Raw genomic sequence first — 16,344 nt, 5'->3', positions numbered from 1 at the left:
CATCAGGTTCTTGTGAGGATCAAATAAAAGAATTCCCCTCCCTGTTATATTCTGCTCTGGGGCATTTAGCATCTGCCACACTACAGGCTACTAGTTGAGGACTTAGAGGTCACAGAGTTAATGAGCAGCTGAGACCAGTAGTTCATTAGCTTTCAATTAAAAAAAAAACTGCTGTGCTGACCGGTGTGGCTCACTGCACTGGGCGTTGTCCCGCAAAGCGAAAGGTTGCCAGTTGGATTCCCAGCCGGTGCACGTGCCTGGGTTGTTCAGTCCCCAGTCAGGGTGCATATGAGAGGCAACTGATCGATGTTTCTCTTCTTCACTTTCTCCCTCCCTTCCCTTCCCTCTAAAAAATAAACAAATAAAATCTTAAAAAACAACAACAAACCCTGCAGGACTCCCCACTTCCCACAGACTGGACTGACACGGTGGGAAGACCTGCCCTCCCCCCACCCCGGAGATGACAACGCCCCGCGCCACTGCGCTGCAGGGTTCCGGTGTCCACGTCGCCCTCTCTACTACATCTCTGCTGCCTGGCAACAGTGCCTGCTGGCTGGAAGGTAGGGGGCCTCACGGAACGTTCCCGAAAACCTGACCATGATACAGAAGCTGCCAATAGCACACAGACGGTGACGTGTGTGTCTGTCATAGGAGCTAAGAGGTAAAGAGTAACAAATATCGCTGATAGTGGCAGACACTGTGTATGTGGAGAACTGTCCTTACGATGACATTCTCACAGTCTAACCCCAGGGTCCTTATGACCAAATGTGATCAGCTCGGTCACAGAACTGAGTCTCTGACCACATCCTGTCCAGGGCTGACCCTATCCCATCAATGGTCAATGTGACATTAGGGAAACAGTGCTGGCTCAGGAGCCAGGACCCACGGTCCAGTCCTTGCTCTGCCGAAACCACTTGTGTGGACATGGTGGAGGTCCTTTGGGCCTCAATTTCCCCACCTGTAAGGTAAGGGGGCTAGACCTCAAAGATTTCTAAAGGCCTCTTTAGCTCCGATATTCTGATTCAATGGAATTAATACATGCTCTAACTGCAGAACAATTGCATACAGTCGAGACGGGCAAGGCAGGGCGGTGACACGCAAGGAGAGGAACCAGAGGGCCGGGGCAGGTGTTTGGTGCTTCCTCACCAGAGTCCAAGACAGGGCTCTGCAAAGGGGGAGCTGCAAGATACCTGCTGAGTTGAGGCCTCCCACGGCGTAGATAAGCCCAGCGATGGATGTGCAGCAGCGAGGCCGCGTTCGGAACGCTGGCAGGTGGGGCCGGCGCTCTGGCATGAGGTGATAGTCCTTGGCTTCATCTACCAGGTCCCTGGAATAAGGTGCAAGACGCTAGGACAGCAGGTATCTTCCCACATGGCCCACATTTGCATGTCCAAGCCTGGCTCCCCCACCTCCATCTGCAGGGGGAACCTGGAAGAGAGGCCTTCTAGAAGGGTCGGTCTCAAAGGACCCGGCTGAAGCCAGGAGAAACTACACCCAGCTACGGAGATACACTCAAAGTTAGGGGAGCAAGGCGAGCTGAGCCCACCTTGGCTAATGTAATCAGAATGAATATCTTTTAACAGGCACATACTGGCAGGAGAAAAGCAGGGGTTGGGGGGTGGCTAAAAGAGCTGGCTTTGGGGAGGCCCCACAAGCAGCCCGTGTCCTGTCACCACACGGGCCCAGCCCCTCCTTTCCACCCCCATGGCCACTCCACCCTCCGCACTGCAGTCCACGCTGTTTCCCTAAGAGCCTCTGATGGCCGCCCGCTGCCTACCGAATGAAGTTCAGACCCCTCAACAGCACCGACACTGCGCGTCACGGGTCCCTGCTAAGCCCAGGCACACCTCCCGCACTACCTGACACAGACCTTCATCCTGCCTGCACCAAGCCACTGCCCTCCTCCAGAACCAGCCGCGCATAGGATCTGAAGGACGACAAACACTCTTCTCCGCTGCTCTACTTCTATAGCAATCCTCCCGCAGAGCTACCATCCTCGAAGTGGTTATGGCAGCTCCGCTGGCCACGCTGTCACTGACTGGCGGGAAGTCTCACGGCTGGGACACATGCACCCCGCCCCTGCCTGCCCAACAGCAGACGCAGGCCCAAACCCGCCTGCGACCAGGGCGCCGACTAACCCTTCTGAGGTGGGCGGGGAGCCCAGGAAGCAAGCGCTAGGTCGGCAGCTGGGGTGGGCAGGGGCAGGGCAGCCAGTACACACATCTGCGGGTTCGTGAGTAACTCAACGGATGGAGATGCTGCTAAACACTCAGATAACTCGGGGGAGAAAGCCCCTCCTGCCTTGATACTCCCACTCTGCACACTCCTCTGCCCAAAGCATGGGACTCAGGCTCTCCCAGGCCCAGACAGAAGGCAGACCAATCCGTGTGCCGTGAGTGAGGGCTGACCACCCCACATCCTTCCTCTCCAAAGGGCCAAGTTCTCTCCTCTGCCCAGACCCTCGGCAGCACCCCGTGCAGGCCCACCCCTGCTCACCTGCATTTGTGGCAGCAACGCACCAGGTCGTCCTGCTGCACTCGGTCCGCCAGGAACTGGGGCCGGCAGAGGGGCAGGCGAATGTTGGACAGCAGCTCGGGCAGGCAGGGGCCCCGCTGCTCCCGGTCGTACCTGACCCAGGCCAGCGCGGCTTCAAAGACCTGCCGGGAAGGAGAGCGGGGGCTCTGGCAGCAGCTCCTCCCAGTCAGAGGCCACGCCCCTGAAGCCCCAACCTAAAGCCCCCCACTCCCTCCACGGAGGCGGTCCCGGGGCCGTTCAACCTTTCTTGCCTCCTGAACCCACTGTTTTCTCCCCACTTCCCCAACCACCCAATTTCATTATGAAAAACCTGGCAGTGGTACCTTACCCCTTTCTGCTTCACAGCCAAACCCCTATCTGCCCCCCTGCCTGCCCCCCTGCTGCTCCTGTACCCTACTCCTAAGTTCCCTCCATGACTCTCCACCGGGCTGGCTGGTTCTTCTGTCCCCTTCACCTAGAATGTCCCTCCATCCCCTCCTCTTCATCTAAACCCACTCCCCTTTCTTTAATGTCTGGCTTAAGATCCATGTTCTCCAAGGAGCCTTCCTTGATGGCTCTAGCCATGAGAAGATCTCTGTCTAAAACCCTCCAGCCCTTAGAGACGTGTCACTCCAATGGACGTGAGCTGCCCGGTCACATTCCTTGCTCTTGGGACGAACGAGCGCCCACGCTGCTGAGCGCACGGCCCACTTTCTACTGCTCACTAGCGTTCATGGCTGAGGGCCCTTCAGGCGTTAAGGGAATGGGCTGAGTTGGGACTCACACGCCAACGGCTCGCCTCCTGGGGCCTGGGCCCCTTGCTGAAGTGCAGCTTTGGGACAGGCCGGGACTGTGGATTGCAAACACCCCGAGCTGCTCTGCCACAGACGCTGGGTGGGCTTCCCAACTGGCCACACAGCCAGGGGCCTTGCCACAGCGGTGCGCCCAGCGCCTGCAGGGCCACGTCCACCTGTTCACCCCGGCATTCGACGTCCTTCCTTGCCCAGCCCTTGCCGCCCTCTGCTCCAAGGGACGTTTATTCACCACTCTCTGAAGACAACCCGCACCGCATCTTCGCTGAATAGAAAGGATCGCCCTTCGGTCCTCTCTGGCTAGAGTCTCATCTATGCTTTTCCCGACCACCCCAAGAAGACATTTTCTTTCACCTCAGGGGACCCTATGATTACTCACATCTCACTTTGCCAATAGCTTCACCTCTTCCATAATTTTAAGTATACTAACGCTGACCACCACCTCCAACCCTTACAGCTCAGTAATGGATGCCAGTTAGCTCCCCCTCCTCGGACCTCCCTCTCGGGTCTCCCCTGACCCCTCGCCTATTGGCTCACCTCTCTCTCATCCATGGGCTCCATGGGTTACAATGCAGGTGCCCTCAATTCCCATGCTATGCACTTATCTCCCAAACGCACACACTTACCTGGGGAAACAATCTCTGCCACAGTGAGGTCTCCCTCTTACAAGTCCCGCTCACCCCTACTTGCACCTGCACCGGTACACGCGGTTGGCAGGAAATGCCCTCTTGTTTGAAATCTGTGACTGCTACTCTTCCCAGGCCCTGCTTCCTCTCCAGCCCTCTCCATTTCCCTGGCACCATCCATTTACTCTCCCCTCTCCTGGAGGCCTAGTTCATACCCATTCCTCTCTCCTCAAATTTCTAAGATGCCTTCATCCTCACTCGCAGCTGAAACAAATCAGGGGAGACTGAGACTAGATGCTACGGGCATCTCCCTTCCCACCCTACCCCTGCGCCCACATCTGGGTGCGGCAGAATGACCGGCACGTCTATCAAAGACACACCCCTGTGCTGAGACACGTCCCTTCTTACCCATCCCAGGACGTCCATCCAGCAGGTCCTCGCCCTCTCCTCCTACATTACCAATCCTTCCCTCTCTTCTGGAAAATTCCCATCAGCAGTCAAACTGCACCATCATTCCTCCCACCTTGAGAAAACAAATCTCTCTTGACTTCATATTCCCCACTGGCAACTGCCCCAAGGCCCTGCTCTCCTTTAGAAAAAGACGGTTTCAAAAACTTATCTGTACTGCTTTCCAGTTCACTGCAGCATTATTTCTGATGGTAAATACTGGAAAGAACCTGAACACCCAAGCATAAAGGAAGCAGGGTTGGTAAAGTCAATGGGATAGTATTTAGACAATAAAATGTAGTTTTCATTGAAAAGTGCACATGAATAAAAGAAATCCACAGTGAACAACAAGTGCATACACATCACGCCTTTCATTTTGTTAAGAAAAGAAAAGGAAAGGAAAAGATGAGAAAGCAAAGGCCGGAGGGACAGAAGCCGTTCGCCACAGACCTGCTCCTCGGACCTGACGTTCAGCTCGTCCCGAGACACCAGCTCGAGCACGTCCTCCACGGGCAGCCCCAGGAACTCCTCGGACACGGACACCTCCACGAAGTGCTGGTGGACGAAGCTGTTGGCCGCCTCGTACAGCACAGCGCACATCATCGTCTCAGCAAACTGGCGCACACCCAGGCAGTTTTTGGGGTGAAGCCTTTGGCATCAGAAAAAAATGAAAAGAAAAAATTTAGAGGAGGAGAAAAGGTTATCCTCAAATCATCCTCAGGCTGGTTCTGGGCAGGGCCACAGAACAACAGTCACAAGCCCCACACACTTCGTCCTCAGCTCGGGAGAAGCTCCCTGCGTCACATCGGGCGTGTCTTTCGGACTCAGCTTGCAAAGGTGTTATTTACATGTAGAGAGAAGACCTCAGAGGCTCTGCCTCTCGGGGCGGCGGCCTGGGCGTCCGGGTGGGATGCGCCCTCCAGGAAGCCCTGCAGAACAGCTCTCAGAAGGTAAAGGAGAACATGTGCTGGGCAACCTGTCTGCCACCCCTTGGCCCCAACATTCTTGCTGAGCGCCCACCTCTGTTCACCAGGAGGGACCGAATGAGAGTTTATTCCCAGAGGAGAGATGATTTCTCTAATATCAGGACCTTAGACTTTTTTCTATTTTTACACAGAAAGAGGCTCGATGGGTCTAATTGTTTAGACATCCAAAAACAACATCCAGGCAGCTATCACTTATTTCGTACCATCAGTGAGTCGAGTACTTTGCCAGAATTTATTCAATCTCCAGATTCTCTTTAACAGCACTGCAAAGTAGTAACTGCTCTCATTTTTAGATGGAAAACTGAGGTGCAGAGAAACCAAGAAGGACATATCATTGGGGCATGAAAACACTGCACTGGTATAAAAAAAATCCTTTTCTAAGCATCTCCTAGGTGACACTACTTTGGGACAGAGCCTGGACCCAGTGTTGACAGTGACGACCTCCACAGCCCCTAGGTGGAGCTATTGTCCCTGTGAGAGAGGTCAACTTAATCCTTTCCAGAACGCCTGCTTCATGCTTCTCCAAATTCTCGGGAACAGAGAGATGAACCATGTCCAGTCTGTGTCCTTAAGAAGCTTACAAACAAGAAGGAAAGGCAGTGTATGCCCCACGCCTCCAGGTGCCTCCGTCCAGCCTGCACCAGAAGGCACCCCAGGGCAGGTCAAGCCGGGCTCTGGGAGCACATGGTCTCCATCTGCAAAACCTGGAACAGGACCACCTACCTAACGATGAAACCACTCACCCCGCACCCAGGATCGCACCCTCCTGAGTGTCAGGCATCATTGCCATGCTTACTAAGACTAGCTGCACACACAGCAGCGCTCAGTGATGTCCATGGGCAGGATGTGGAGAGCAGGCAGGGTTCACAGAGCTACTAAGTGAACTGCATTGCAGAAGTGGGAGAGGGGAGAAGGTTCAGAAGGGCAGATCTGAGGCGAGAGGCACCCCGGTCTTCAGGCCAGGGACCTGGTGGTCAGGGCACTCGGGCGCAGACCAGGCCCAGGCCAGCACCGCAGACACTGAGGTGTTCGCTGTTCTTGCTTCTCCCTGCCTGGGCAGAGCCCAGCACTAATCCTCGTGTCCAAGCCTAGTGGTTAAAAGGCGGCTTTCACCTTAGGACTAAGCTCTACCTGCCTCTTGAAGGGGAGGAAGAGCCTTCTTATCTGCTCAGTCATCAAAAGTTCATTGATAAGTGCTGGTCATAGGCAGGCGTAAACCCATGGTCCTTACCCGAAGAGCCTGCAATGACTGCCCCCAGGAGACTCAGGGGGACAGAGAATTCCAGGAAGTGAAATTCGGGTGGGCTCTTAAAAGAGTTGAAGGGAAAACAAAGATCAAGAAATTCGAGGAGGGGGAAGGACCTAAACAGAGAAGAGATGTCCGTGGAACTGTTAGGGAGCACTGAATTAAGTCAGTTCAGTGAAAACAGTCAGCTAGATTAGCAGCTGGTCACACTGGAGAGAGGACCAGAAGAAGAGGTACAGGCAGGGCTTCATAAATCGCGTTCCTCAAAGGTGCAAACAAAGGACAGAGCACTGCCTGATTCTGATTCCGAGACAGGTCATTTCTGCAGAGGACCTTCCCAGCTCACTCCCTTCATGAAGCTCTACGTGCCCTAAGGACTCAGCTAACTGGCAGGGATCCCGGAAGTGAAATGGCCATGCTCCCCATCACAGGCCGGGCCCACCACAGCACCTCACCGCTCTCGGAGGAACGTGCAGCAGGCGTCTTTGATGCTCTGCAGCTGTAGGAAGCTCGCCCCCATCAGCAATGACTGGACATTTTGCTGGTCAATGGCAAGGTGTCCGTTGTAGGCAAAGTTGATCAGAGCCTCCAGGGCGCTAGACGAAAAGAGGAAAGATGCTCTTTAGAGATGGGTGTTGGCACGCAGGAGACTCAGGCCCTAAGTGAAGCGACCTTACTACTTGGGGGACAGATGGGCCCTGCTCTCAAATTCGTTTCAAACACCCATGCCCTTTCAGAACCCATCCGAGTGGAACAATTACTGCACTTCAGCCAGGCTCATTCGACCTCTTGTCTTTATTGCCCAAATAATTTCATAACAGAAAATTATAAAAAGAAAAAGCAATTACCCACAATATCTCTATTGAGCAGGTCAATGGTGGCCATTTTTTCTAGGTTCATTTTCAGCCCCTATTTGCCTCCATGCATAAATTGTATAAATATATATAGTACTGATGAAGCCCTTTACCATGTTGCTACACTGCCTTCATGTTTACTGTTTTTAGTGGCTGCCAAATAGTAGTTCAGCATGTAAATATGCTATAACTTATTTCCTTTATTGCTAGACATAATAGCTATTACCTTCTTACTGCCATTATAAATAATGGTTTTAGATTACTGTTTCTTTGGGATAAATTTTCAGAATGAGATTTCCAACATTCTTCTCCCTTTTAAATCGTAGGATGAAATCCACATTCTGTCTATAGGGCTGTATGGAGTCTGGCTCCTCTCCATCTCTCTGACCTTATCACCTTCCACTCTGTTCCCTCCTCACTCTAATCCAACATGCTGAACACACTCCCACTCAGGGCCTTTGCACTGGCTGCTCCCTCTGTTTGAAGGGCTGTTCCCCCAGATGGCTCCCTCCCTCCCTTCAGTTAAGGTCTCGGCTCATCACAGAGGCCTTCCCTGACCACCCTGACACAGCACAGACCCCACCACTGTTCACCACTCTTTACTCTGCTTTCCTTTTCTGACGTCACTTTCACTTCCCAGACATAAGACGTGTGTGTCTGTTTACTGTCAGACCCCCACAACTACAAAGATGGCACAACAGAGGTGCTTTCTGTTTCCTGCCTCGGTGCCAACCTCAGCACACATCACAGGGGCTTGGTCTACCTCTTCGCGTGGTGACCAGCATGGCTCCTTCAGACACAGACCTCAGAGAAGAGAGTGCACGGCTGCCCTTGAGACCCACTTCTGTATCTTTCCTTAGAACTACCTGACCTGAGACTTCTGCCGTGCAGGGGGTTATAGGCATCCTCTCAACGTACTGGGGCCAATCACCTTCAATCGTCAGGAAGGCAGGTGCCAGCTTCCCAGCTCCTTTCCCCTGAGTCTTCACCATTGTGAGATTAGGCAACAAACAAGAGGTTACTGGCTAGTGTTTTAGAGTCACTGGCTTGTTCATTGTCTCTCCACCGGTGAGAAAGTCATTGTCATTTGTCACCTTGTGTCACATTTGCTGTTGCATTTTTAGATCCCAGAACGATGTCAGGTACATAGTAGGTGTGCAGGGAACTCCTGGATACAGCCCAGATTATGAACGTAGAGCCTAATTCATAGATTGGCAGCAAAATCTTTTAAGTGACGTAAACATGCCTTTTTCTTATTAAGGCCAAAAAGGCATACTATGGAATATGTTTATATAAAGTCTTCAGACAAAATCAGGAAGGTACTTTCATGAAGTGCCTAGTACTAAGTGACTCTGGATGTAAGAACAACTTCAAATAAGTGCCCTCCTGCCCTGAAAATTACTCTAGGAAAGAATTTCTCAACCTTGGCATTATCAGCATTAGAGGCCAATACTATCCTTTGTCATGGAGGGCTGTCTTGGATGAAAGATGTTTAGATGGGATCATCTTTGAGCCTGACCTCCTTGGGCTTCAATATTCTTATTCATCAAATAAGCATGATTTCTCCTACCTTCTAGACCAGTGTTGCCCTATATAATACCCATTAGTTACATGTAGCTATTTAAAATTAATTGAAATTAAATGCAACTTAGAATGCAGTTCCTCAGTCCCACTTGTCACATTTCAAGTGCTCATAGCTACGTGTGACTAACGGTACCATTCTGGGGAGTAAAAACAGAACATTTCCATCATTGCAGACGTTCTAATGGACAATACTGTTCTAGACTAATGAGAAGACACTTATTTGAAAAAGACTTTGCCCTGACCGAGTGGCTCCGCTGCTTGAAGCATCATCCTGGTCAGGGCACACACCCAGGCTGTGGGTTTGATCACCAGTGGGGGTGCATATGGGAAACAACTGACTGCTGTTTTTTTCTCTCTCTAAAATCAGTAAGCATAGCCCCAGGTGAGGATTTAAAAAAATAAATAAAAAGATTTTGCCAGCTAAAGCAGCCAGCACAGAAAAGTGCAGAGATTTATATATGTCCTATCACCTTTGTACCTGTCTGAGCGAAAAACCCTTTCGTGGACTTTAGTTCTGACTAAATGCACACTCTAACAGAATAAAAACATACCAAAACCCTCCTCACCTTAACCCTGTCCCAGGCCCGCAGCTGAGGTTCTAGCTGGTTTACTAGTCCCCGTGAGCACGGAGCTGTGCTACACACCCTGTGCCCCGCTGCAGGCCCCCAAGGGCACGAGGCACAAGGCAGGCACTGGGCCTGGGAGCAGCCTGTGAAACCCGAGGGCGGAGCTGCGTACCTGGGGTCCATGCCTTGCATTACAATCTCATCCTGCTTGCACTCCATCATGTCGTTTGTAAACATTGCGTGGAAGTACGGGATGGAGGCTGCTAAGACGATCCGGTGAGCACTGAATTTGTGGTCCCCGATCTGCGGGCAGAGTAAAACACAGAGAGAGACACTGAGAAGCGCAAACATAAAGACCCGACCTGCCCCTTCCAGGGCGTAAGCCAGCCCCCGCTGGAATGGCGCCAAAGACTGTGTGACAGCTGAGGCCTATCACGAAGCCCCTCGAGTATTTCCGATTCAGCGTGCTCAGTGACAGTAGAAGGTAAATAGCACGTGGTGAGGTGGTTAAAAATGTGAGCCTGAATGTCGTGAGCGGTAGGTTTTACTTACACGGCAGTCTTCCCGGCGCCCTTCCGACTCCCCCGCCCGCTCCAGGACCTGGTTTCTCTAACACTTAATCCTGACCCCAGTTTCATGAGAAGGTAGATGAAATAAATGGACAAACTAGCCAAGAACCTCGAGGGCCCAAAGAGTAGGTTCCTCAAGAAGAGTAAATACATAGTGACTGGAAAAGATGAGGAGAAACGAGACCAAATTTGAATACGGGGCAAACATGGGGATCAAGGACAGAGCAGGCATAGTGGGCACAAAAGTTGGGGGCTCTTGGGTACCAACCGGGCTCTGGCAGACCCCACGGAGCCCAGAGCTCCTCTTAGGAAAATGACGCTGGCAGCAGTCGGCCGGAGGCTGGTGCTGAGGCCGGGCCGGTGCCCGCGTGGCCCGCGGGGCTCAGGCCCACAGCTCTCACGGGGACAGAGGCAAACTTTCCAATTTGTATCAGACCCTCACCAACACATGGATAGCCTCAGGAGGTCTATAGAAGATATTCTGCCAAAAGGGTATTTCCTTTATAAACCTGGCCATTTATAGCTCCAAGCTCATGAACATTTATTTCCACTTAAGAAACTGTCTACTCTTCAGAAAGAGCAAAGGTTTTCCCCCTCCTTCACCAAATTTCACCGTCTCACTACCTGATGCTCATCTCAAGATCACACACACAATCTTCCAAATTCCAAAGGATTCTTATCAGATTCAGAGTGTAAGAGTACCTCAGATATGAATCCATGATCCACATGCTCCCCTACTACCGGTGCTGGGGATGTTAAATGACTACGTGCTTTGGGGGGGTTTTCATAATTAAAAAAAAAAAACCACAGCACCACATACAAGTATTTCTTAAAGTTGTTCCACAAGGCTAATAGTGGAAACCAGCAGGTTCCGGTTCCGTTTCCTGCTCCCAGAACAACCTCCTTCTTCTGGTATCTACTTCTACCTTTCTAAGGAATATGCCTATAACAGTACTTATTGAATTCTCACTTTTAGTTATTCCTTGTGGTAGTCGGTCTCCAAACAGCCCCCAATGACCCCTGCCTCCTGGTGGTCACACCATTGTGCAGCCCCCTCCCACGGTGTCGCAAGGTTGGTCCGTGTGACTGACAGAACGGAGCACTGCGGATGGTATGTCACGTTCAAGGCCAGGTCTTCCAAGGCACTGCACACTCCTCTCATTTTCTCTCCTGGATCACTTGCTCTCGGGAAAGCCAGATAACAAGACGTTCCTGCGGAGAGGCCCATGTGAAGGGGAACTGAGGCCTCCTCCTCCAGCGACAGGAGTCATCAGCCCCAGTCACACCTTCAGATGACAACAGCCAGGGTCTGCACCCTGGACTGCAACTGCCTGAGAGATTTCTAAGCTGTTTCCAAATTCCTGACCCACAGAAACTGAGATAAGAAGTAAATATTTGTTATTTTAAGTCACTAAGTTTTGGGGTAATCTGATAATCTGGGGCAAGAGATAAAATAACTATTACGTTACCTATTTAATTTTTATAATGGAAGGTCAGAATTTTGTTCTGACACTCTCTACATACTATTTCACTTTATCTTTCAATATAATTATGTCAAATTTTGGTTAAATTAAGAGATACATTACTAAGTTTACATAAATATTATTTGTAGCCAGGCCATGATGTATGCTACGAGGACACTTCATTTTTTGTATAACTTTTATTTTCCCTGGAGATAATTTTTAAAAAGTATAAAACTCCCTTTATGATGTTTAATCAGGTACCCTCTTTGTTCTTGAGAAACGTCTGCTGGAACTCCGTCCTGGGAATCCCTTTCCCCTCGCCTTAACCGGACCCCGAGTCCTGGGTCCCACCTGTCCTCCTCCTCAGTTCTGCGCTGGCCCTGGCAGCAGAGCCTTCCGAGAGAGCGTCCTAGGAAAGAAGGGACTATAATCTGTTCTTACTCGGAGCATTTCTGAAATCAGATGTGTGGGGTTTTTTTCCCCTCACACAAACTAATTCTCAAACTCCCCCGACACCAGCTGGTGTCCTACAATTTAATTCAAACCTGACACCAACCCCCTAGTGGAAGTGTGGACCCCACAGGTTAAGGGCCCTGTCACGAGAACACCCGTGCTCCGGATGCCAACTGCAAGTCGGGGCCACTCATGCTTCTGACCAACCAGCTATAAAGTTTTGCTGGGGGGTCACCCACAACCCACTCCTCTAGAATGGCTCACAGAACTCAGGGGAATGAGTTTACTTATTATTACTGGTTTATTATAAAGAATACAAAAGAACAACCACATGGAGAGGCACACAGGGCAAGGTCTAGAATGCCTCTGAGCACAGACGCTTCCATCCCCGTGGAACTGGGGTGCGCCACTCTCCTCGCATGTGGATCAACCTGCAAGCCCTCTGAACCCCACTGTTCAGAAGGTTTTGGAGGTTCCATTGCATAGGCATGACTGATGAAATCACTGGTCACTGGTGAGCAGCTCCATCTCCAGCTCCCCTCTAGTCCTCAAGGGGCAGAGGGGCTGGGCTGAAAGTTTCAACCCTCCAATCACATGGTTGGTTTCTCTGGCAACCAGCCCCCACGCACCCTGAAGCCACCTAGGTGAGCACAGTTACTTCATTAGCATAAACTCAGAGAGGGTGAATTGCTCCTCTCACCCTCATGGCTCAGAAAACTCCAAGGGTTTTAGAAGTTCTTGTGTCAGGAACTAGGAACAAAGACCAAATATGATAACCAAAGGTGCTCTTATTATCCGTGCCACTCAGGAAATTACAAGAGTTTTAGGAGCTCTGTACCACTAACCAGAGACAAAGACCAAATATGTATTTATTATATCACAATATCACAAGACATATGCACAATATGTCTGAAAATGTCTTTATTATCCTTAAACTTGAGTGATAGTTTAGCTGTCTATAAAATTCTAAGTTGGGAATATTTTTAAATTTATTTTGAGGGTAATGTTCCATTGTCTTCTTGTTGCTCTTGAGAAATATAAATGCCCTTTTGAATACTAAATGTGTGACTGTTCTTTCTAGAAGCTTTCAGGACCTTCTCTATTCTTAGAGTTCTGAAATCTCACAAGGGCTGTACCATTTATTGTACTACATGAATCTATAAACATTATTTTAGTTCTGGAAATATCTTTTCATACCATTTCTTTGATAACATTTTCCTCTCTATAGTCTACTTTTTCTATTCCTAAATTCCCATTAGTCAGATGTTAGACCTCTAGGAATGACCCTCTAACTTTTTTTTGAATCAGTTCTTACCTATTTTTCTTTTTCATTTGGTCTATGTTCTGTGAATGCTCTTCAAATTTATCTTCCAATATTTCTGTGTTGTAGCTTTTTATACAGGCTACCATATTTTTAATTTCTAAGAGATCTTTCTTATTTTCTGAAGGTTTCCTTTTCTTTTTACAGAAATCTTGTTCAGCTCTGACAGGTGTGGCTTGGTTGGTTGGGCATCCTGGTTGGAGCCCACGCCTGGGTTATGGGTTCAGTTCCCAGCCATGGGCACGTGGGAGAGGCACCCGATCTAAGTTTCTCTCTCACATCGATGTTTCTCTCCCTCTCTCCCTCCCTTCCCCTCTCTCGAAAAATAAATACATACAATCTTTAAAAATACCATGTTCATATTTCATGAATGTGATTATTTTCTCGAATCTCTCTCAAGATACTGTAGTTAGATTTTCTCGTCCTCCTCCTTGCTTTCACCGTTCCCTCCTGGTTCTTTTCCCCCCCATTTGTTTTGGTCCCTGTCTTTTATGTTAGAGGCTTTCTTTAAATGTCTCGTTATGTTTAGCTCTCTGCTCATACTTTCAGAAGCCGTTGGAAACCTCTGTGGCGGGGGTGGGGGGGGCGGGTGGCGGCTGTGGCTAGGCTCATTGGCTTGTGTACTTTACATTAGGATGTGATCAGGCAAGAAACTGCCATTTTTATTGAGGATTCCTAGAAGTAGTTGGTATCTTTAGAATGTTCTCTCTGGGGCTAATTTTATCAAAAGGATCTTCTAATCTCTTCCAAGGGAGTGACTGCATGCAGATATTCTGGAAATCGGGTGAGAGAAGGAAATGGTCCTACCGGTCACTATTTAGAACTTTGTCTTAAAGGCTGATTTTCAGATCCGCTCCATATTCCATCCCTTCTATGTTTCGTGTGCCTCTGGTTCAATGACTAAGACTAAAACTCCCATCTCCTGAGACACTGGGGGAGGGACTGTAGGCATCTAATTGCTTTTCGCACTGACTTTCACCAGATCTTCCTGATCTCAGTATTTGGTCTTCAACTCTGGAACGCCTCCAGGGTTCTGCATCACAAATTCTCTTTCTTCTTAGTTTCTCCCCCAGCAGACACTTTCAGTTCCTCTGCCCACTGCGTTCCCCACACATGCTTTTTGCCTCCAACAGTCTATAAGTGGCTCATTTGTTGATATTTTTTCTTCCCCTTACTATCACTTTAATGAAATTCCAGAAAGAACTGGATGTTAAAATGTGTTCGATTTGCTGTGTTCAACAGCTATGCATTTATTTTTCACCTAGAAAGGAAGAAAAAAAATACAGAAGAACAAGCTGTATGTGTACAAACTAGGTGACCCAGTTTCCAAAAAAAGCTCAGCTAAAGAGAAGATAGACCTAACTTGGGATGTGCTGGCCAGAATACATCTGAATTCTGTGTTTAGTCCAGGGCAACAACACATTTGTCTTCATCTAGAAGAAGGAGACCAAGACAACAAAGGGAAAGCTGTTCACCTCATGAGGAATGGCTAAAGGCGACTAATTTGGAAAAGATTCGTGGGCACACAGCAGCTGTCTCAAACCCTAGGATGCCTGTCGCATGGAGGAGGGCACATCTAGAAGTTACAGGGAAGCAGATTTGTAAAAAAATATTTTATTTATTTATTTTGAGAGAGAGGGAGGGAGAGAGGAAGAGAGGGAAAGAAACTTTGATGTGCTAGAGAAACATCAAGGGACCAGTTGCCTCTTGCAGGCCCCCTACTGGGGACCTGCTGCAACCCGGGCATGTGCCCTGCCTGAGAATCGAACCAGTGACCTTTCCGTTTGCAGGCTGATGCTCAATTCACTGAGCCACACCAGCCAGGGAACATTTTCTATTTTAAAGAATAAGAGTGCTTATGGGAGTCTTTTACTGGTTCTAAAACTATTAAGGGACCTTCCAACTGTATAATCCTGGGATCCTACACTTTTGTGAAAAGCTTAAAAAACCCCAAATACTCTCATTTGTAATCTGTCCTTAAAATGTCACTTAAAAGAATGAGGTGATGATTTATTGAGTTCCTTTTGCCAAGTACCCATTACACATATTTTCTCATTTTAGTCCTCTGCATTAAGTAGCTCCTGTGACTTCTACTTTATAGATGAGTAAACCAAGATTTAGAAGTTAGGTAACTTGCCCAAAAGTTAAACAGCGGCCCTGGCTGGGTAGCTCAGTTGGTTAGAGCGATGTCCAAATACGCCAAAGTAGCAGGTTCAATCCCTGGTCATCAGGGCACATATAAGAAGCAACCAATGATGCATAAATAAGTGGAACAACAAATCGATGTTCGTCTGTCTGCACCCCTCTCTCTCTCTATATGTGTGTGTGTGTGTGTGTGTGTGTGTGTGTGTGTAAAACTATGCGGAATCCACGTGGCACGCCAACTCCTGCACCAAGGTCCTCTGGTGAGTACAGTCTGGGACTATAACTGGCAAAAGGAACCAGAAATCCTGAGCTCCTTATCATCTGTCTACATTTTGACTTGTTTTCTCTCTCACACACACACACAGCTTCCCATTCTTTCCTGGAAAGATTGGGAAACTTTCCATTCCTAGCCGTGCCCTGGCGGTATCTTTAGATCAACAGGGATAGTGTAGCAGACACCACAAATTCTGTTCCCTGTCAGAGACAGGTGGGGCTCAAGATTCAACCAGCTGCTTAGCCAAGCAGGAAAAGCGGCAGGGCAAAATCTGAGCAGGGAGTAATCTGAGGCAGGTGCTCCCGAAGAAAGCAAAAGATGCCCAGAACATATTCCTTTCTTGATGGAAAACACTTTGACACTGTGTTCCTACCTTCAAGACGCTCACAGCGAGCATAAGTAAGACAGTAAGCGAACAGTTAAGTGCCCAGTCTGTGCAGAAAGACTACCCTTGGGATCAGCGGGGTTTAAGACTAAGCAGTCA

At 49.3% G+C, this 16,344-nt stretch overlaps 1 protein-coding gene across 2 annotated transcripts in view; it reads right to left on the bottom strand.

Annotated features, from left to right (window-relative positions):
* Window positions 1-16,344, bottom strand: part of KLHL18 (kelch like family member 18) — a 40,703-nt gene that overhangs the window by 8,897 nt on the left and 15,462 nt on the right. For both annotated transcript variants that reach the window (XM_090284645.1, XM_090284646.1), the window contains exons 2-6: window positions 9,808-9,938; window positions 7,087-7,227; window positions 4,850-5,048; window positions 2,497-2,657; window positions 1,191-1,327 (exon numbers count right to left, since the gene is read on the bottom strand). In XM_090284645.1, coding sequence (XP_090140771.1) covers window positions 1,191-1,327; window positions 2,497-2,657; window positions 4,850-5,048; window positions 7,087-7,227; window positions 9,808-9,938 — 769 coding nt within the window. The remainder of the gene's footprint in view (window positions 1-1,190; window positions 1,328-2,496; window positions 2,658-4,849; window positions 5,049-7,086; window positions 7,228-9,807; window positions 9,939-16,344) is intronic.

This window comes from Furipterus horrens, unplaced genomic scaffold (assembly GCF_987537825.1).
Source record: "Furipterus horrens unplaced genomic scaffold, mFurHor1.1.pri manual_scaffold_7, whole genome shotgun sequence".
Taxonomy (NCBI): Eukaryota; Metazoa; Chordata; class Mammalia; order Chiroptera; family Furipteridae; genus Furipterus; species Furipterus horrens.
This window is presented reverse-complemented; position numbering and strand designations above follow the sequence as displayed.